This window comes from Ornithorhynchus anatinus, chromosome 7 (genome assembly GCF_004115215.2).
Source record: "Ornithorhynchus anatinus isolate Pmale09 chromosome 7, mOrnAna1.pri.v4, whole genome shotgun sequence".
NCBI lineage: Eukaryota > Metazoa > Chordata > Mammalia > Monotremata > Ornithorhynchidae > Ornithorhynchus > Ornithorhynchus anatinus.
Window position 1 is genome coordinate 51,197,035 of NC_041734.1, and position 22,050 is coordinate 51,219,084.

The window sequence follows — 22,050 nt, forward strand, 5'->3', positions numbered from 1 at the left end:
CGGCATCATCCCAAGAAGTTTACGGTTTAATAGGGAAGATGAGATTAACACACATAACCCAAATGCAGACAAGATGCAAGTGGCGGATATAGACACAAATAAAGACACAAATGTGCAAGCAACAGGAGCATGTATAGAACTTCTCAAAAATCAGAGTGGGTGTCACCAAAGAGTGATCGGATTCAAACTTTTTTTGTGGTCTTTCTTAAGCCCTTGCTATGTATCAACTACTGTTCTAAGCGCTGGGGTAGCTACGATTAATCAGGTTTGACACAGTCCCTGTCCCGCATGGGGCTTACAGTCTAAGTAGGAGGGAGAATAGGTTTGGAATCCTCATTTTACAGCTGAGGAAACTGAGACGCAGAGACATTAAGTGACTTACCCACTGTCTCAAAGCTAGCGATTGGCAGAGCCGGGAACAGAGCCAGGTCCTCCGACTCCCGGACAGGTGAGACCGTGTCTCACCTGGTTATCTTTCATCTATCCCAGTGCTTAGTTTGATGCTTGGCCCATACTATATGCTGAACAAACACTACTATTATTAATGACCCGAAATGACCCATGTGTTTTTTTGGCACAGATAGGTCCAGCTCCCTTTTCACCCAAATCAAAGGGGATTGGTAAGCAGGAAGTATTGTCAGGGCATCTGGGGTTTGGCTAAAAATTTTGTCAGGGTGTTTGGAGCCCGGATGAAAGCTGTTGAGTTCAGCCTGGGCAAGATTTGCTCATGCGATCGTGTTCTCTTGGGTGGCTTCCAATTGGTCCATGAGTCTGCCTGATTGACAGCTTCTGCTTGGGATTAAGGCTCGAGGCTTTTCATCTCATCTTTCTGTCCCCTCTGCGTAAGTCTCTCCTGGCTAGCAAGGAGATAAGGGAGCAGGAGAGTCAGTGAATATGCTGTTCTAAGAGTTTCTAAGTTGGGCCCTGGGGAAGGGATCGAGTGCAAGCCTACAAAGATTGTTCCCTTAGCCGGTCTCCTCTCTGCAAGTGATGGATCGCCTCTAAGCGTTATTTCTGCCACCCGAAGATTCAGTTCTTATTAATTTTCTCATAGAAAAATCCTCTCCCCAACACAGGCAGTCTGTAGACTGAAGAGTCCGTAGAATCTAGATTGTAAGCTCGTCTCTAGACTGTAAGCATGTGGGCAGGGAATGCATTTCCTAGTTCTGTTGTATCTCACTCTCCTAAGAACACTGTATAATGTTCCGCACATAGAAAGTGCTCAATAAACACCACCGATTGAGTCCCAGATGCTTTCTGACTTTCCAGGGAGGTGCCAGGAGAAGGTAGGGCATTTGCAAACTCTGCGTTTCTCCCAGTGAGTCCTTCCTGAAATCCATCCAGAGCGAAGAAGCGGGAGCCCTGGACCGTGCGTGGAACAGAGCCTGCAACGGGAGCAAGAACAAAGCAAAGGCTGAGCCAAGAGTTCACTGGGCTGCAAGTGAAGAATACAAGACCAGGGAGAGTAAGAAAACAGTCTACTGCACTCTTCGCTCACCTTCTTGAGGGTCCTTTTTCTCTCTGATCTTCGAGATCTCTGGAAGTCGATGGTGGGAGCGGATGGGGTACAGAGGAGGGAGGACTCATAGAAGATTTTGCTGATTCAGTCTCTCGTCTCACAGCTGTTTGACTAATCTAATTGCCCTGGCAGTTCCCCGGGGGGAATGATAGAGGAAGCCTGGGGGATGGGAGAGGAGAAAGGCCAAACACAGATAACGGGCTAGACAGTGGCTGCTTGTTAGTTTCCTAAAGTAAAATACCCAGAGCTGGGTGTGCTCTTCCTGTAGCTGCTTCTTCCTTGGTGATCAGAATACAAGCTATCCAAACTTTTGTCGCCCGAAGCCATACTTTTGCCACCTAAAGCCGTACGCCACTCCTCCTTCCTATTTTAGAACTCAAGCGGGCTTGGCCAAGCCAATTCTGATTTGTTTCTAGCTTGGAAACCTCGACGTGTCAAAATGCAAGTAGAATGTAGACCCCAAGTCGGTGAGAGCTGCCAGTGGAGGGTGTCTTGCTTCAGGGAATGTGGATGCTCGGTGGCACTTGACCTGAGCTCTCTCATTTCTAATCCCAAGGCTCTGCCCACGTCACGAGGGCTGGGGATCATCAATCACCCTCTTCCTAGTGGATTTACCAAAACCCTGTATTTTCCTGAGAAATATAATTCCGGTTGCTAAACTAGTCCACGGATGTAACAACTTCAGCAATCTTTAGACTCGGTGAATTTCTGAAAAATGCGTATTATTCATTCTCCAGATTTTGCAATTCTGTACTAAGGGGAAAAATATTCTTTTTTACAGACTTACTCTACTTCCCCTGTGACCATCCACTTTGGTGGGAGAATAGGACTCAGTAAAAACACAGAAAAACCTGCAGAGCAACTCGTTGCTAAAGGATGGCATTGACAGACCTCTTCTCCCCCTGGAAGACTAGGTCTCCTATTAATATTATTACTAAATATTATTGTATTTGTTAGGCACTTGCTATATGTTAAGCACTGGGGTAATTGCAAATTCATCAGGTCAAATACAGTCCCTGTTTCAAATGGGGTTCCAGTCTAAGTAGGAGGGAGAACAGATATTGAATCCTCATTTTTTCACAGTTGAGACAACTTAGGCACAAACAAGTGAAGTGACTTGCCCTAGGTCACACAGCAAGCAATAGACCGAGCCAGGATTAGAAACCCAATCTTCTCGTTCCACAGCCCATGCTCTTTCCACTAGGTCACATGGTTTTCCACTAGGCCATGCTGCTACAAAAGTCTTCATCGTTGGGATCTGGCCTTGGGTTTGGGTCAGTACGTTATTTCAGTTTTTGTTAGAGCTAGAGCCTGATAATCTGAGAAGGAACGCCTTGCTTGGGATGTTGGCAGGATCTCTCCAAGACTAAATGATGGGGCATAATAATAATAATAATAGCATTTGTTAAGCGATTACTATGTGCCAAGCACTAAGTGCTGAGCGGATACAAGGTAATCAGGTTGTCCCACATCGGGTTTACAGTCTTAACCCCATTTTACAGATGAGGTAACTGAGACGCAGAGAAGTTAATTGACTTGCCCAAAGTCACACAGCTGACAAGTGGCGGAGACGGGATTAGAACCCACAACCTCTGACTCCCAACCCCTTGCTCTTTCCACTGAGCTGCTTCTCATCCCCAAGGATAAAGAATGCCCAATTTTCGCCTGGATCAGGACTCCTGGAAGGGTACAGAAACAGGTAGACCAATCTGACAGTAGCAGTCAAGCATGAGGTGATGCCTTTTGAGCACAGGAGCAGCGTGGCCTAGAGGAGCTGCTTGGCCTAGTGGACAGAGCACAGGCCTGGGAGTCAGAAGCACCAGGGTTCTAATCCCCACTCCAACACTTGTCTTCTATGTGACTTTGGGCAAGTCACTTTACTTCTCTGTGCCTCAGGTCCCTAGGATAGATACAAGATATCGGGTTGGACACAGTACTTGCCCCCACAGTCTTAATCCCCATTTTACAGATGAGGAAAATGAGGCACAGATAAATTAAGTGACTTGCCTAAGGTCACATAGCAGACAAGTGGCAGAGCCGGGTTTAGAACTCAAGTCCCCTGACTCCCAGGCCCATGCTCTTACCACTAGCCCCCAAAAGCTAGTGTTCAGGTACATTATGTGTAACCATTGCGTGGTCACAGAATCTTTTAGAAATGATCTCTCTCTAATAGAGAATTTCCTGTCTTTTTAAAAATTTTTTATTTTCATAGATATCAGATGTGTACTGGGATCATAAGATTTTCCATTCTGTCTTTGCGAGTTGTGCGATATGATCTGAAACTCCCTGGGATTTTATAATTCAGCCTTTCAATTATTAGCAAACAGCAGTTCCATTTTCCACGGCTACTCCGCTCCTGGGTCACAGGGGACTGCGTGTTCTGATGAAACGAAAAAACTAGGATGGTAACAGGCTCCCTCCTGGCCTGGGCAGTGAAGCCAGTTCAAAGGGAATGGTCAGACCAAACAGTGTCCTACGCTCCGGCAGAGGCCCAGAGATCCAGAGGCCCACGTCCCGGGGCTGGCTTCTTCTACAGCCGAGAAATGTGAGTCAGACGGAAAGCGAATCCTCAGAAACACATGGGTGATGAAGAAATGGAGATAACTACCAGAGGGTAAGGCTATCCGATTAGAACTCTGGGATGTGTCATGGAATGGAAAGGAAGTGGAGATAATTCAGGAAATGAATAAAAACATAAAATACACATCCTGGAAATAAGCCAGATGGAAAGGAAAGGAGAAGCTCGACTAGAAAAAGCCCGGGTATTGAGATATTCAGGAGACTGTGTGGGTGTGAGAGAGGACGGAGAGAGAGCTCGTGCGGAGTAAGGAGATGGAATAATGAGAGAATCACCTAAGATTGTACAAAGGATGGTGGGCAAATATATCAGAGGTCAGTAAACAATAATGCAAAATTTATGAAAAAAGACTAATATGCCTAAGGATTTCTATTCCGATAGAAGAGTTAGATTCTGAAATAACTTAGATTCTGAAATAATAGCCCCCAAGCCATAGTAAGAGGGAGAAATGTCAGAGAAAGTGATACCTCGGTCGGGAAGGGCCACTGGAGGAGAAGTCATGGCCATTAGGGAAACACACAGAAGGAAGAGTGTAAATCAGGGTGGATGGAGGCGAATAGACTTCACCTTAACCAGATGTCAATAGAAACTATGTTTTTATTCAGTAGGAGCAAAATAGCTGAGAGAAAAGTTGTCTCCCGGACGCGTTTACGTCTAAAGAGTTGAATCTTGGATCAAGGCCCCTAGGTTTTCTCAAAGCAGAATGCTGGGGCTCACGGGAAGCAATGAAAGCGGACTCTGGAAGTCGCTCTCAGCATGGCGGTGTTTGGGCTCGAGCCCCGGGGGAGGTACTACAGCTCACGTCTCGGTCAACCGTGAGGAGAACCGTGAAGACGGACTGCCCGGGACACGCACCTCCCTCCACCCAAATTTTCTCCTTCCTCTGAGTCAGCCGAAAAAGATTTGGGCAGTAGCGTCTATCAGGGTACTCAATTCATTGTTTATATTTTTCAAACCTCTTTCACGTTGATATCGCTTCAAAAATGGGCAGGGAATGGGTCTATTAACTCTGTCGTACTCTCCCAAGTGCTCAGTATAGTGCTCTGCACACGGTAAGTGCTTAATAAGTACCACTGATTGACTGAGTAATTGAAACTGGGCCAATGGGTGAAGAGAAGAATTCCAGTGGATGGATGCAGTCCCTGGCTGGTCCAGTATTTTGAGAGGCTCAATCTCTAACACTATCATCATCATCATCATCATCATCTATGGAGACAGACGGTTTAGTGGAAGGGAGCCAGGACTAGTGTGAAGTTAGTGCAGCAGCGGTGTCGTGTAGGAATGAAGGAGCAGTGTCTCTGTGGAAAATGGAACTGGTTTGCTAATAATTGATAGACTGAATTATAAAATCCCAGTGAGTTTCAGATCCTCCCTTTCCTCTCCATCCAAACCGCTACCTTGTTAATACAATTACTCATCAATTCCCGACTGGATTACGGCATCAGGCTCCTTTCTGATCTCCCAACCTTCTGTTTCTCCCCACTTCAGTCTATACTTCACTCTGCTGCCCGGATTATCCTTCTACAGAAACGCTCTGGGCCTGTCACCCCCCTCCTCAAAAATCTCCAGTGGTTGCCTATCAACCTTCGTATCAAGCCAAAACTCCTCACTATTGGCTTCAAAGCTCTCCGGTCACCTTGCCCCCTCCTACCTCACCTCCCTTCTCTCCTACTACAGCCCAGCCTGCACACTGCGCTCGTCTGGTGCTAACCTGCCGTTCTCGTCTGTCCCGCCGTCAACCCTTGGACCACGCCCTACCTCTGGCCTGGAATGTCCTCCCCATTCACATCCGCCAAACTGGCTCTCTTCCCCTCTTTCAAGCCCTACGGAGAGCTCACCTCCTCCAGGAAGACTTCCCAGACTGAGCCCCCCTTTTCCTCTGCTCCTCCTCCCCTCCCCATCGCCCCTTCTCCCTCCCTTCTGCTCTATCCTCCTCCCCACCCCACAGCACTTGTGTATATATGTGCCTATTTATTATTCTATTTATTTTATTAATGATGTGGTTATATTTATTTACATTGATGCTATTGATGTCTATTTACTTGTTTTCTTTTGTTTTGTGGTCTATCTCACCCCTTCTAGACTGTGAGCCCGGTGTTGAGTAGAGATCATCTCTATTTGTTGCCAAATTGTACTTTCCAAGCACTTAGTACAGTGCTCTGCGCACACAGGAAGCACTCAGTCAATACAATTGAATGAATGAATGAATCATATCACACAAGTCACAGAGATAGAGCAGAAAATCTTATGATCCTAGTACTTATCCGATATCTATAAAAATATAATGTAAAAATAAAGACGGGAAATCCTCTCTTAGATTGTTTACAAGAGATTCCATGACCAAGCAATGGTTACACATAATCTACCTGAACACTAGCTGCTTTGGGCTAGTGGAAGGAGCACGGGCCTGGGAGTCAGAGGTTCTGGGTTCTAGTCCTGGCTCTGCCCAGGCCTGCTACTGTGTGATCTTGGGCAAGTCATTTACCATCTCTGGCCCCAGTTTCTTCCTCTGTAAAATGTAGATAATAATACAAATCTCTCTTCACAGTAGAGTGTCTATGGGGATAAAAATAACTGATGTGAAAGCACCTCAGAAAAATATGAAGCACGGTATTACTATTGAGTGCCTAAAGTGTACAGGACACTGTACCAGATGCTTGGGAAGACTCAACAGAAGTGGTTCCTGACCTCAAGTTTACAATCTAATAAGGATCACACAGAAAGTTTTAAAACCTCATTTCCCTCTAAGGAAAAAAAAAAACAACAACCCAAACTATATGATTTTCCTTTTTTCTACCAAGATGTAATTTCCGACTCAAGTGTTTATAGCCAAATTAAAACATCCTTTATTTCAAATCAGAAAATCCTTTCTGTCTCTTCCCCGCCTCCAACATCCCAGCTGCAAATTTTCCACACATCTCACCGCCGCTTCTCAGCTCTGTTTTACGGAAAGAAAATTGACCTTTGAGCTATTTCCCCCCATCGGATTTGACCCTGACTGAATTGCTTTCAGTGGGGTTGTCAGCCTTTCCACTATCACACTGAAGGGAAACAAATGCTTAAGATACTGCCCTGCTCTTAAGTGGAGTTTGGTGAGTTTTCGAAAAACCTGGACTCATAACTGACGGAATTATAGTAATATCCCCCTGAAGTAGACCACCAGCATTCTTATAATGATTCCCTGTAGGAGGAAACTATGGCATATGCAGTTTAAATGATTTCCTGAAAGACATTTGGTGAAGCAGGAACCAGGCTGGGCAAATAACCCAAAGCTCCAATCTCTAGGCCTGTGGTTTAGATCAGAGTAGTTATCCGTTTATGACTTCACTCGTCCATTTGTTCATTCATTCAGATTAACACCGGAAGCTCAGAGCAGTGGATTTGGCCCAGAATTGTCAAACAGTCGCCATGGCGACTCTGTCCGAATCATGATCTGAGCAGCGGCAGCCTGAAACTGGGCTGGGCAGCTTCCTGGTCCTCCCTGGACCTGGTGCCGGGCTTGGGGATCCGACTGCTGGGCACTGTGCAGCGGGCTGTGACGGAGACTGGCTGTTGGCAATGATAGCAGCGGTCGTTCAGCTCATCCAGAATCAATCAATCAATGGTATTTATCGAACACTTACTCTGTGCAGAACACTGTACTACGTGCTTGGAAGAGTAATTCTTCTTCTTCTTATTCCTGTTGTACTTGTTAAGCACTCACCGGGTGCCGGGAACTGAACTAGGCACCGGGGTCAATGCAAGCAAATCGGGTTGGACACAGTCCTTGATCCACTTGGGGCTCACAGTCTCAATCCCCATTTTACAGATGAGTTAACTGAGACACAGAGAAGTAAAGTCACTTGCCCAAGGTCACACAGCAGGAGTGTGGCCGAGCGGAGATTAGAACCCAGGACCTCTGACTCCCATGCTCGTGCTCTTTCCAGGCTGGGGAAGAGTTGCTGGTGCATCTGGGGAGGAGAGTAGTTTATGAGACAATATGAATCCACATTAGGCCATGGGGAGTGCGAGAATCACCTTGCCTCCTCTCCAAGGCTCATATAAATGATAAATTCAGCGAAGGGATACTGATTTCTTAATGAGTTCTGAAGCCAGGTTCCTTTTAAAGTACTTCCACGCTCATTTCTGGAGAGGAAATTCTCATTTGAGGGGATTGTGGGCCATTTCCCATAATCACTTCTATGAGAGAGCAAAACTAAGGAACTAAAGATCTTGTGCAACATGAGAAAGACAAGGCTCTTCTCTTCAAGATAAGGCACTGAAACTTATGCCTCAGGAGAGGAACATGTTTGTGGCAAATACAGCCATTTCATGGTCTGATCGCTACAGAGTACGCTGTCCATTGAAATTCTGACTCCTTCTCCGGATAGAGATTGAGACAAGGTAACGCAAAATGTCACAACATAAATCCATCCCCGTGACAAAAGACACGGTGAAAGGAACTTCCCATTTCCTGGCAACTAGGCTCCTTCTGCCTTATTAATCTTTCTGAGACTGGCAAGTTTTCCATGTACCTTAATGCTTCAGGTGGGCAATTTTCGGTTCAAAACTTTGCTGCCCACAGGAAGGCACGAGGAGCGTTTGAATCGCTGGGCTGACTTGAGGCAATCCCGTGTGGGATCGCCCAAGCACTGAGATGGAACCCAGGTAGAGTCAGGCTCCTCTAGACTGTAAGCTCATTGTGGGCAAAGTTTCTTGTTGTTTTGTACTTTCCCAAGCACTTAGCGCTGTGGTCTGCACACAGTAAGCTCTCAATAAATACGACTGAATGAATGAATCCTCCGCAGCCCAAGGTTTAGGGAGGAAATGATCTAGTCTAAGCTCTGATATCCGCTGGACCTCCCCCTCCCGCCCCCCCAAATGGGGTTGCAAAATAACATTATACCCAAAGACACAACACTCAATCAATCCTAGGTATTGAGAGCTCGCTGTGTGCAGAACTTGGAACTGGGGAGAATACAGTAGAGTGGCTTGACTTGATCACTGTCTCAGAAAGTTTACCGTTAGTCTTCACTTGTTTGTCTGCGTGACGCACAACTCTAATCATTATTACCATCAAGAACCTCAGCTGTCGAGAGACTTTTGTCCAGGCTCTGGGAGGCCTGGGTCCCGGCAGTCTTTCCTACCATTTCCGTCTGCTTCACCATTCCTCGTTTGCACCGGGTGGTCCCACTCCTCTGCCATCTCGTTCCTCTTCTCTCCCCATTCCTCCCCACTCTATTCCACACCTCCTAGGCCCTCACGCCTCCCTTTGTCCACTGAGTTATTCATTTATATATATATCTGTATATGTAGATCTATAGCTTCAGATATAGCTGTATCTAAATTACATTTATATATATATCTGTATATGTAGATCTATAACCTTAGATATAGCTGTATCTAAATTACATATATACACATAAAGTACACATAAAGTACATATATATGTACCCATAAAGTACACATAAAGTACATATATATGTACTTACATAATAATGATAATAATAATGTTGGTATTTGTTAAGTGCTTACTATGTGCAGAGCACTGTTCTAAGCGCTGGGGTAGACACAGGGGAATCAGGTTGTCCCACGTGGGGCTCACAGTCTTAATCCCCATTTTACAGATGGGGTAACTGAGGCACAGAGAAGTGAAGTGACTTGCCCACAGTCACACAGCTGACAAGTGGCAGAGCTGGGATTCGAACCCATGACCTCTGACTCCAAAGCCCGTGCTCTTTCCACTGAGCCACGCTGCTTCTTACATGCACACACACATCTGCATATATACACACGTACATATACATATGTACTCAGGCATGCACACACACACACACACACACACATATATTAGCTACTTTTCCTGGGTTTTTTTCTGTTTAATACCAGCACTCCAGGAGTCTTTAAGTTTTGCAAGTCAAAAAGAGACCTGCGTAATATAGCTAAAGTAGGTCAGACCTTTTAATAGAGAGATGTCTGGTTGCCTTATGGAAGGGTCTGTGGTCTGGGCCTGTGATATCTCTGATGTGGCCCGGAGACTCTGTCAAGTTCAAGGAACAGAGTTGGGGCTGAAGGTTTTGGGTTTTTTTAAAAAATGGTATTTGTTAAATGCTTGCTATGTGCCATACACTGAACTAAAGTTGGGGTAAATACAGGTTAATCAGGTTGGACACAGTTCATGTCCCACATGGGGTTCAGTCTTAATCCCTATTTGGATCCCTTCTCCCTATTGGAGAAGCAGCGTGGCTCAGTGGAAAGAGCACGGGCTTTGGAGTCAGGGCTCATGAGTTCGAATCCCAGCTCTGCCACTTGTCGGCTGTGTGACTGTGGGCGAGTCACTTAACTTCTCTGTGCCTCAGTTCCCTCATCTGTAAAATGGGGATTAAGACTGTGAGCCCCACGTGGGACAACCTGATTCCCCTATGTCTACCCCAGTGCTTAGAACAGTGCTCGGCACATAGTAAGCGCTTAACAAATACCAACATTATTATTATTATTATTTTACAGATGTGGTAACTGAGGCACAGAGAAGTGAAGCGACCTGCTCAGAGGCAATGAGCAGACAAGTGGCGGAGCCAGGATTAGGACTCTGGTCTTCTAATAATAATAATGATGGTATTTGTTAAGCGCTTACTATATGCCAAGCACTGTTCTAAGCGCTGGGGGAGATACAAGGTAATCAGGTGGTCCCACGTGGGGCTCACAGACTTAATCCCCATTTTACAGATGAGGTAATTGAGGCACAGAGAAGTTAAGTAACTTGACCAAGTTCACCCAGCTGATTCATTCATTCATTCATATTTATTGAGTGCTTACTATGTGCAGAGCACTGTACTAAGCACTTGGAGTGTACAATTTGGCAACAGATAGAGACAATCCCTGCCCAACAACGGGCTCACAGTCTAAACAGGGGAGACAGACAACAAAACCAAACAGAACAAAACTAAATAAGTAGTCTGGAGTCATTATCATCAAGATAAATAGAATCAGAGATAGATACACATCACTACCAAAATAAATAGAGTAATAAATAATAGATACAAATATGCACAAGTGCTGTGGGGAGGGGAAGGGGGAAGAGCAGAGGGCGGGAGAAAGGGGAATGGGGGGGGAGGGGAGGAGGAGCAGAGGGAAAGGGAGGACTCAGTCTGGGAAGGTCTCCTGGAGGAGGTGAGCTCTCAGTAGGGCTTGGAAGAGGGGAAGAGAGTGAGGTTGGCAGATGTGGGGAGGGAGGGCGTTCCAGGCCAGTGGAAGGACATAGGCCGGGGTCGACGGCGGGACTGACGCGAACGAGGGACCGTGACGAGGTTAGAGGCGGAGGAGCGGAGTGTACGGACTGTAGAAGGAGAGAAGGGAGGTGAGCTAGGAGGGGACAAGGTGATGGACAGCTTTGAAGCCAAGAGTGAGGAGTTTTTGTTTCATGCTAAGGTTGATAGGCAGCCACTGGAGGTTTCTGAGGAGGGGAGTGACATGCCCAGAGCATCATAAGTGGCGGAGCTGGGATTAGAACCCATGACCTCTGACTCCCAAGCCCGTGCTCTTTCCACTAAGCCACGCTGCTTCGGTAAACTGCCTAGGCCCATGCTCTGCCCACGAGACCACAGTGCTTCCCTGCAGTTGGTTGGGGGTGGGATGAAGGAAGCAGAGAAGAGCAGGAACTCCGTAGGGTGGCCATTTGTCAGGTTTTATACCAGATGGTTATTTTCCAGCTGGTCTCTTCCCTGTTTGTTTAAGGGGAACGGATGCGGCACATGAAACGTTAATTTTAGCACCCAACCTGCCTCTGCCTCCGTTCCAGTGACTGAGTTCTGTGGCTCAGAAGCAGCGCCTCTGCTTACAGGGACTTGGGAGGGGCAGATGGGTCTGGAGCAAAGTGGGAGGATTGGGAGGGCCTTTCCTAAGAGGACGTGCTCACGGTTCTGCAGATTTCTGAGAAAGGTACCGGACGACGTCATTCCAGAATGTCGTGTAGCCAGCGGAGGGAGAAAAACTTACCTCTGTTTCTTCCGGGATGGCCAAAGCATCCCTGGTATTCTCGGAGGAGCATCCCGGAGGAGAGACTGGGAGGAGGACCTAAAGGCAGGAAGAGGAGCTATAACCGCTCCTGGAAAGAGGGACGAATCGGGAGTAGGAAGTGGGCAGCATTCATTCAGTCGTATTTATTGAGCTCTTACTGTGTGCAGAGCACTTGTACCTCAACACTGGGAGAGTACCATACAACAATAGACACATCCCCTGCCCGCACTGAGCTTACAATCTAGAGGGGGAGAGGGACATTAATATAAATAAATCACTTATAGAATTTAATATCAACAAATGTATAAATAACAGAGCAGGTGGGGTCTCTGATCTGGCACCAAGCAGCAAGTGAAATCTGGATCACACCCATCTTAGCATGGTCTTGGCACTCTCCCCCTTCCTCGAGGAGGAATTCCTTTGACTCCAAATTTGGGCACCACAGGGACTTGTGGTGGCTTCCCCTCCAACCAAAGCTTCGGGAATTAAGAGTGTGAACCCCACGTGGACCAGGGACTGTGCCCAGCTTAATAATAATAATAATAATGTTGGTATTTGTTAAGCGCTTACTATGTGCCGAGCACTGTTCTAAGCACTGGGGTAGACACAGGGGAATCAGGTTGTCCCACGTGGGGCTCACAGTCTTAATCCCCATTTTCCAGACGAGGTAACTGAGGCACCGAGAAGTGAAGTGACTTCGATTTGCTTGTATCCACCCCGGCGCTTAGTACTGTGCCTGGCACACGGCAAGCCCTTGGGAAATACCACAGTTACCTTTATTATTATCCTTGCCAAGGTTGGGGGCGGGCTGGGGATCTTCGGGGTTTGAGGCGGCTCTGGAGCTCACAGCTCCAGCTTCCTCCTCCCTGTGGGGAGAGGGGAGGAGTGGAGCTGGAGTTGCCATGGGAAACAGCAATCATCTTTGAACCAGTCCCTGGGAGAGCCATAGAGAGTCCCAGGCCCCAAGCAGGGGGCACCGCGAAGGGAGGGGAGCGGGTCCGGAGCCGAAATACCCAGGGAGACTGCGGGCTGAAGCTGGGGCAGCAACCCCAGCCGGAGAGAAAAATGTGTTTGCTGCCTCAGTCGATCAATCAGTAGTATATATTGAGCGCTTGCTGTGTGTAGAGCCTGACTCCAGTCTTCCCACTCACCCCTGTTTCAAGCCTCTCTCCTTGCACCATCTCTTCTTCGTTCATTCACTCGATCATATTTATTGAGCAGGTACTGTTTGCAAAGCACTGTACTAAGCGTTTGGGAGAGTACAATACAACGACAAACAGGCACATTCCCTGCCCACAACGAGCTCACAGTCTAGAGGGGGCTAGTTATAATAATAATCATAATGTTGGTATTTGTTAAGCGCTTCCTATGTGCAGAGCACTGTTCTAAGCGCTGGGGTAGACACAGGGGAATCAGGTTGTCCCACGTGAGGCTCACGGTCTTAATCCCCATTTAACACATGAGGTAACTGAGGCACAGAGAAGTTAAGTGACCTGCCCACAGTCACACAGCTGACTAGCGGCAGAGCCGGGATTCGAACCCCTGACCTCTGACTCCAAAGCCCATGCTCTTTCCACTGAGCCACGCTGCTTCTCCAAGTAATTTGGGCTCCTCCCTCCAAGCATGAGAAGGCCTAGGTTCAGATGGTACAGGAGCCGTAGTAGATGAGCATCCCAAGCAGCCTATGGAAAAGACCCCTTTCTGGGAGCAACTTTACCCCTTACCGTAACAGCAAGGAAATGAGACACAGGATGATGTCCAGTCAACCTCTGGCAGGTTTTTTTTTTAAATGGTATTTAAGTGCTTTACAGGATTATCAGCAGTTCACTTTTACAAGAGCAGTAGTAATTAATGATCGTCCTCTCTATTGGAGTATTTTTAAGAATTTGACATTGATAACAGCTTGCCTTGCACATAAGTGCTTGAATACTATTATTATTATTATCAGTAAAAGGGAAGGAAAGGAGAAGTAGCATGGCCTAGTGTGGAAAGAGCCCGGGGTTGGGAGTCAGAGGTCGTGGGTTCTAATCCCAGCTCCACCACTTGTCAGCTGTGTGACCTTGGGCAAGTCACTTAACTTCTCTGTGCCTCAGTGACCTCATCTGTAAAAATGGGGATTAAAAAATGTGAGCCCCAAATGGGACAATTTGTTTACCCTTTATCTACCCCAGAGCTTAGAACAGTGCTCTGCACATAGTAAGCGCTTAACAAATACCATAATTATTATTATTGTTATTATGTGCCAGGCGCTCTTCTAACACTGGGAAGATACAAGGTCATCAGGTTGGACCCAATCCATGTCCCACATGGGCCTCACAGTCTCAATCCCCATTTTCCAAATGAGGTAACTGAGGCACAGAGAAGCGAAGTGACTTGCCCAAGGTCACACACCAGACAAGTGGTAGAACCGGGACCAGAACCCAGGTCCTTCTGTCTCCCGGGCCCATGCTCTATCCTCTAGGCCACGCTGCTGCTGCTACATTTATGTTAAAATTTATTTTAAAGTAGTGACATTCAGCGATCACGTGCCCCCATCTCTCTTTACCTCCCACGATATGGAAGGTGTGCGAAGAGGAGGTGAAGAAGGGATAGGAACAGTCTTTTTCAGATTGCCCATCGCTCTCCCAAGGTACATCGTGTGGTTCCCTCAAAGCAGGTTTTGATTCAGAGTCGTGGAATCGACTTTGCTAAGTCAATCCCTGGGGCCCCAACCACTGGCCCAGCCCAGTGAACTGATGCCAGACCAGGGCAGAGACTTTGCCAGCTCTCCACTCCTCCCTCTCTCCTCTTCTTGCCTCTCCGTCCTCCTCACAGTCTCTTCCAGTGAGAAGTCACTTCACTTCTCGGTGCCTCAGGTACCTCATCTGTAAAATGGGGATTAACCGTGAGCCTCACGTGGGCCTACCTGATTACCCTGTATCTAGAACAGTGCTCTGCACATAGTAAGCGCTTAACAAATACCAACGTTATTATTCCACCTCATTCTGCTCCAGAGGCCATTGAATTCTGTCCCCAGAGGGAGGCTGACCCTGGCTGCTAGGTGCCAGCCTAGTGACTGTTATCTTGCCTAATGCCCATGGGGAGTCCTCCTGAGCTCTCCATTATTAACAGGAACTTGTAGTAGGTGTCTTATTGTCCCTGGCTCAAAGCGCTGAGGAAGGAAGCAGTGTGCCTCAGCTTTGGACCATTGAGAGGAATCCCGAGAATATGGGGGAGAATGTTCTTTTGGACTTCCCTCGATCAGCAAATTATTGGTCATGGTATTGAGCCTATGGCAGAAAGGAGGGAGTCATTCATTCGTATTTATTGAGCACTGACTTTGGGCAGAGCACTGTACCGAGTGCTTCGGAAAGTACAACGTACCAGTAAACGGACACATTCCCTGGCCACAACGAGTTTACGGTCTGGCATCTGCTGTTCCCAAACTCCCTGTCTGTTCTTGAAGCAGGCAAACCTAGCCTGATGGGTCTTGATCTTTCCAGCCTTACAAACTGATCCAAGTTAGAATAACCTGCCAGGGTTTGACTCCGGGGCATTGTGAGCCCGTTGGTGGGTGGGAATTGTCTCTAGCTAGTAGTAAGCTTATACTACAAGCTAGTAGTAAGCTTATCAGGTTATCGGAGGCAAGATCCATCATTTGGACAGTTTCTAAGGATTCATCATTCATTCATTCATTCACATTTATTGAGCTCTTACTCTGTGCAGAGCACTGGACTAAGCGCTTGGAAAGTACAATTCAGCAACAGATAGAGACAATCCCTACCCAACCATGGTCTCACAGTCTAGAAGGGGGAGACAGACAACAAAACAAAACAGATACAAGTAGATAGGCATCTCTACCATCCAAATAAATAGAACCATAGATAAATGCACATCATCAATAAAATAAAGCAATAACTATGTGCAAATATATATAAGTGCTGTGGGGAGGGAAGGGGGTAAAGCAGAGGGAGGGAACAGGGGCAATGGGGCGGGGAGGAGGAGCAGAGGGAAAGGGAGGGCTCAGTCTGGGAAGGCCTCCCGGAGGAAGTGAGCTCTCAGTAGAGCTTTGAAGAGTGGAAGAGAGTTAGTTTGGCGGATATGAGGAGGGAGGGCATTCCAGGTCAGAGGTAGGACATCGGCCAGGGGTCGATGGCGGGACAGGTGGGAGCGAGGCCCAGTGAGGAGGTTAGCGGCAGAGGAGTGGAGTGTGTGGGCTGGGCTGTGGGAGGAGAGAAGGGAGGTGAAGTGGGAGGGGGCAAGGGGATGGAGGGATTTGAGGCCAAGAGTGAGGAGTTTTTGCTTCATTCAAAGGTTGATAGGCAACCACTGGAGGTTTTTGAGGAAGGGAGTGAAATACCCAAAGCATTTCTGCAGGAAGATAATCCGGGCAGCAGAGTGAAGTACGGAGCAGCATGGCCCAGTGGCAAGAGCACAGACTTGGGAGTCAGGGGTCGTGGATTCTAAGCCGGCTCCGCCACTTGTTTGCTGAGTGACCTTGGGCAAGTCACTTAACTTCTCTGTGCCTCAGTTACCTCATCTGTAAGATGGGGATTGAGACCGTGAGCCCCACGCGGGACAAACTGATTACCTTGTATTTACCTCAGCACTTAGAACGGCACTTGGCACATAGTAAGTGTTTAACAAATACGATAATAATAACGATAATAATAAAGTATAAGACTGAAGCGGGGAGAGGCAGGATGACGGGAGATCAGAAAAGAGGCTGATGCAGTCGTCCAGTAAGGATGTTATGAGAGATTGTACCAGCAAGGTAGCAGTTTGGGTGGAGAGGGAAGGGCGGATCTTGGCGATATTGTGAAGCTGAGACCGACAGGTTTTAGTGACCGATTGGGGGTGTGGGGTGAACGAGAGAGCCGAGTCAAGGATGACAGCGAGGTTGCGGGCTTGTGAGACGGTAAGGATGGTAGTGCCATCCACAGTGACCGGAAAGTCAGGGAGAGGACAGGGCTTGGGAGGGAAGATAAGGAGCTCAGTCTTAGGTTGAGTTTTAGGTGGTGGGTGGACATCCAGGGGGAGATGTCCCGAAGGCAGGAGGAGACACGAGCCTGGAGGGAGAGTGAGAGAACAGGGGAGGAGATGAAGATTTAGATGATAGTTAAAACCGTGTAAGTGAATGAGTTCACCAAGGGAGTGTGTATAGATGGAGAACAGAAGGGGACCAAGAACTGACCCTTGAGGAACCCCTGTAGTTAGGGGATGGGAGGGGGAGGAGGAGCCTACAGTGGAGGAGACCGAGAACAAACAGCCAGAGAGATAAGAGGAGAACCAGGAGAGGACAGAATCCATGAAGCCAAGGTCGGGTAATGTGTTGAGGAGGAGGGGATGGTCGACAGCGTCAAAGGCAGCTAGAGGTCGAGGAGGAATAGGATAGGAAATCATCACTTTTTCCTGCAGAAACCCTTTTGGATTACCGTTAGCCTACCTCTTGGACTTCCTTGGGGCAAGTTAGATTGAGTAACAAGAGTCGGTGACTAACCGGAAACCCCAGAGCAAGCCGAGGGCAGCCCTGGCAATAGGCCCCTTCAGATCTGACTCTCAGCCTCTTGTTTAGTCTACTGAGGCGCAGACCAGCACTTTGTTTAGTCACAGGAGTTGCTAATGCGGCTTCTGAGATGTGATCACAGAGCCTCTCGGGAAACTGAGGGAAGACGACTTGTTCTCAGGAAATAAGAGTACTTAGAGGACCGGAGAAGGTCGCGTTCCCCAAATGATGAGAAAAAAGCAGGCAGATGGACAGTATGTCAGCAAACCAGTCTACAGAAGCCAAGAGGAAGCCATTTTATTATGGACGACACGGAGCCATGCTGCCTGGTCGGGATCACCCTACCACATTTCCGGGGAATTTGCGTACAATAGATCGCTTTCCTTCAATTATCTATTTGTGGCCCAGTGGAAAGAGCCTGGGCTTCGGAGTCAGAGGTCATAGGTTCGACTCCCGGCTCTGCCACTTGTCAGCTGTGTGACTGTGGGCAAGTCACTTCACTTCTCTGTGCCTCAGTTACCTCATCTGTAAAATGGGGATTAACTGTGAGCCTCACGTGGGACGACCTGATGACCCTGTATCTCCCCCAGCGCTTAGAACAGTGCTCTGCACATAGTAAGCGCTTAACAAATACCAACATTATTATTTGAGGGAAAGGGGGGCTTTTTTGGTCCGAAAGATGCGGATAATTGAAATCTGAGTGTACATTTGAGGCAGAATGATCCCAAACCAATGGTTTCCTCTGGGCTGAGGACAACTTGGGGAATAAAGGCCACAGAATGTGTCCTTCCTCCCGCTTCCCCTTCATACCTCCCCCAGCTGGGGGACATGGCAGGACATAACTGCAGCCCAATCCCCTATGTGCCGGCAGCCGTTGGAGAGGGGCTATACTGCACGCTTCAGTATCCCAAACGTCTCCATCCTAAGTGCTTAGCACAGTGCTCTGCACAGAGTAAGTGCTCCATAAATGCAAGGTTTCTGAGCTCATTTTCCCCACTGAACCAAGGTGAGAGGACAAGGCAGAGGGAAGCCTATATGCAGGATACAGTGGACCATGTCTAAGGTCACACAGCAGGCAAGTGGCAGAGAGGGGATTGGAGCCCAGGTGCTTTTGGATTCTGCGGCATGGGCTCTTTCCTCCAGACCATACTGCTTCTTCACTTTTTCTTCTTCTACTACTAGCAGGTCTTGCCCTCATTTGATGTGGTGCCCTGCCTTAGACATTTGGGAAGTTCAGGATAATCAAGTGACACATTCCCTGGCCACAAGGAGCTTACATTCTAGTGGGGGAATGTAGTTAGTTCAAAATGGGCTGTTAACATGCCATGGTCTAGCTTTTAAGGACACTGTTCCCAGGAAGACCTATGGATGAGGGTGATCAAATCAAATCAGTCACTCGATCATATTCATTGAGCACCTACTTTGTACAGAGCACTGTCCTGAGAGCTTGAGAGACCACAAAATAATAAATTTGGCAGGTTCTCTACCGCAGTGAGCTTATGGTCTAGCGGGGAAGACCGACATTAATGTGAATAAATTACGGATATGTACGTAAGTGTTGTGGGGCTGAGAAAGGGGAGAATAAAAGGTACAAATCCAAGTAAAAGAGGGATGCAGAAGAGAATGGGGGAGGAGGAAATGAGGGCTTAGTTGGGGAAGTCCTATTAGAGATGTGCCTTAAATAAGACTTTGAAGGTGGGGAGAATGGTAGACTATCTTACATGAAGAGGAAGGACGTTTCCTGCCAGAGGCAGGACTTGGACAAGAGGTGGGCATGAGATAGATGAGATCAAGGTACAGTGAGTAGGTTGGCATTAGGGGAGCGAAGTGTGCGGACTGGGTTGTAGTACTAAATCAGGTAAGGGAAAGGTGATTGAGTGCTCTAAGGCGGATGGTAAGGAGTTTCTGTTTGATGCAGAGGTGGATGAGAAAACCAACGAGGAGTGGGAGAATATGTACACACTGGTTTTGTAGAAAAATGATCTGGGGAGCAGAACGAAGTATGAACTGGAGAGGAGAAAGACAGGAGGCAGGAAGTTCAGCAGGGAGGCTGATGCAGTAATCAAGGCAGGATAGGATGAGTGCTTGGATTAATGCGTTAACAGTTCATAGGAGAGGAAAGGGCAGATTTTAGTGATGTGAAGATAGAACTGACAAGGTTTGGTGACAGACTGAATATGTGGGTTGGTTGAGAGAGATTAAACGAGGATAACCCCAAGTTTATGGTGATCATAAAGAGGAGGAGGTGGATGATGAGCACAGGATGTCCTTCTGAAGATGATCGATTGGCCTGTCCGGACACTTCCCCAAAGCTGCCGAAGCACGAGGGATTTTCAAGTCTTCTCAGAAGCTCCTAAAGCTTCCAGTCAGGAATGGAGGAAAGCTCGAGTTTGTACCGGTGGACTCCACTGGCACCTTCCCACTCCTGATGTGAACGGCTCTTGCTGGGTGGAGAAGGGTGGAAGAGGTAGGGAGCTGTATCTATGCAATTCCCACTTCAAATGCCTGCCCCACCCTCTTTCATCCCCACCTCTCAGAGCAGAGGGGGTCAGTGGGAGGGAAATGGGGAAGAAGGGGAAAGAGAGAGGGGGAAGAAAAAGGAGACAGGGTGACAGGCAATCATGTGGTTGCACGGGGGTTTCGTAGTTGCAGGAGCTCTGGCAGGGGTAGACAGTCTATTTGTCAACTGGGGTAAATGATCCTAATACTTTAAAGAAGTGGGAAAAAATTGATTTTTCGATCAGCGTAGCATTGGGTGTTACTCATTCAACTGCACTTTCCCCTCCTTTCTCGGAGCGACTTGCATTTCCACCTGAACTCCTGGCACCATTCCGGCGAGCAAGCCAGAATTCTGAATTCTGCAGCCTTTTTCTCTGCGCAGCTGTTGAGTTAGTGGGTGGAACCGAAGTGCTTTTTAGTTCATCTGTTCATTCCGATACGACGGGCCTCTGCTGTAAACTTTCCCTTTGGGACACGTGACGCCGGATTTCTGGTCTATATATTCCTTCTGCGGCAGCCAGAACTTTTCAGAACTCCAGGCACTTGGTGGGAACTGTCTCCTGGGTTTTGAATTAGTCGGATTTAAGATTTCAGACAGATCTGTCATTCTCTCACGTAAGTTAGTAATGGTGGTTTGTGTTTAGAAATACTGGAGGAAAGAAAACTTTGAAACTGCTCGTTGTTTTCCTTTCCATTTTTTTAAAGGCTAATGAAACATTGTTAAGCAGAGCAGATTAGTTTTCAAGTCTCTAAGGGAACTCTGCAAGCATGAGTCTTTGCATACAGTGAGGATTTGCTAAACTGTTTAAAAAAATGCAGTTTACTGAACGAGGCAAAAACTCTCCTGTCCTTTTGTAATCTTTCATTTGGGGCTGCCAGAGTTTTTCTTATCGCTTAGAATGGTGCTCGGCACTTAGTAAGCGCTTAGCAAATGCTGAGATTATTATTATCTAACTGGGGTGATTTCTTTTCCAGGCAAGAACTTTGAAGGTGAAGATGAATATGACCAACAGCACCCAGAACATCCCAGCCCAGCCCAGCCAGCAGAGCTCGGGCAGTGGCAATGAATACTTTTACATCCTGATCGTCATGTCCTTCTATGGGATCTTCCTCATCGGGATCATGCTGGGTTACGTGAAATCCAAGAGGAAGGAGCCGAAATCCAGCTTGCTGCTGCTGTACCAGGATGAAGAGAGGCTCTGGGGGGAAGCCATGAAGCCCCTGCCGGTGGTGCCGGGACGGAGGGTGGCCCAGGTGCCCATGATGCTCAGCATGCTGCAGGACAGCGTGGTGCCCCCCTGGTCCTGTGCCATCTGCCTCATGGAAGGGGGCAGCGTCAGCTCCGAGTCCTCGTCCCCAGATGTTCACTTGACCATCCAAGAGGAGGTCCCCGACGATGAGATGGGGGAGACCTCGGAGACTCCCCTCAACGAAAGCAGCGAGGGGTCTTCAGACAACATCCACCACGCCTCCTAGCACCTCCTGGTCCCCCCTCCCCCCGACCGAGTGAGTGGAAGGAGTTGTTCGATCTAGCGGGTTCGACTTTTCCGCTGCGGCTGACCCATCAGGGATGGTCCCCCGAGTCCCAGTGTCCAGGGCCTCAGCCCAAGGTGGCCAGATCAAGAAGTTAACGTCAGGCTGGCGAATGGACCTCGCTCTCCAAATCCCAAATGATTTTCAGTTTGTATATTTCAGTCAGTGTCAAGCTGTTACTGTGCGTGCTCTGAACAAGGCAGATGTGGGGGGTTTTTTCCTTCCTCACTGAAGCCAGCAAATACTGTTATATTTGGGTGTCTGTGATCTGCTAAGGCGTTTTCTTAAACGGCATAATGCTCCCGCATAACTCATGCCAACATCCGCATGTCTTAGAGGTCTTCAAACTGAGCGGGATAAGTTGAGGAAAGTCACTGTGGTGTGAGGGACTAGTTTTGATTATTCTCCTGAAAGTACTTCTGGATTTCTGTTAAATCAGCT

At 47.8% G+C, this 22,050-nt stretch overlaps 1 protein-coding gene across 2 annotated transcripts; it reads left to right on the forward strand.

Annotated features, from left to right (window-relative positions):
- The first annotated feature begins 7,505 nt into the window (after nt 1–7,505).
- KCNE4 (potassium voltage-gated channel subfamily E regulatory subunit 4) lies at nt 7,506–21,770 on the forward strand. Of its 2 annotated transcripts, none has more exons than XM_029068359.2 (2): nt 7,506–7,701; nt 21,052–21,770. In XM_029068359.2, exons 1-2 carry the CDS (start codon nt 7,699–7,701, stop codon nt 21,550–21,552), a joined length of 504 nt encoding a protein of 167 aa, XP_028924192.1. In that variant the 5' UTR covers nt 7,506–7,698; the 3' UTR covers nt 21,553–21,770. The 2 variants fall into 2 exon arrangements, with proteins under 2 accessions (XP_028924192.1, XP_028924193.1); XM_029068360.2 differs by lacking the exon at nt 7,506–7,701 and adding an exon at nt 20,558–20,691.
- The last annotated feature ends 280 nt before the right edge of the window (nt 21,771–22,050 follow it).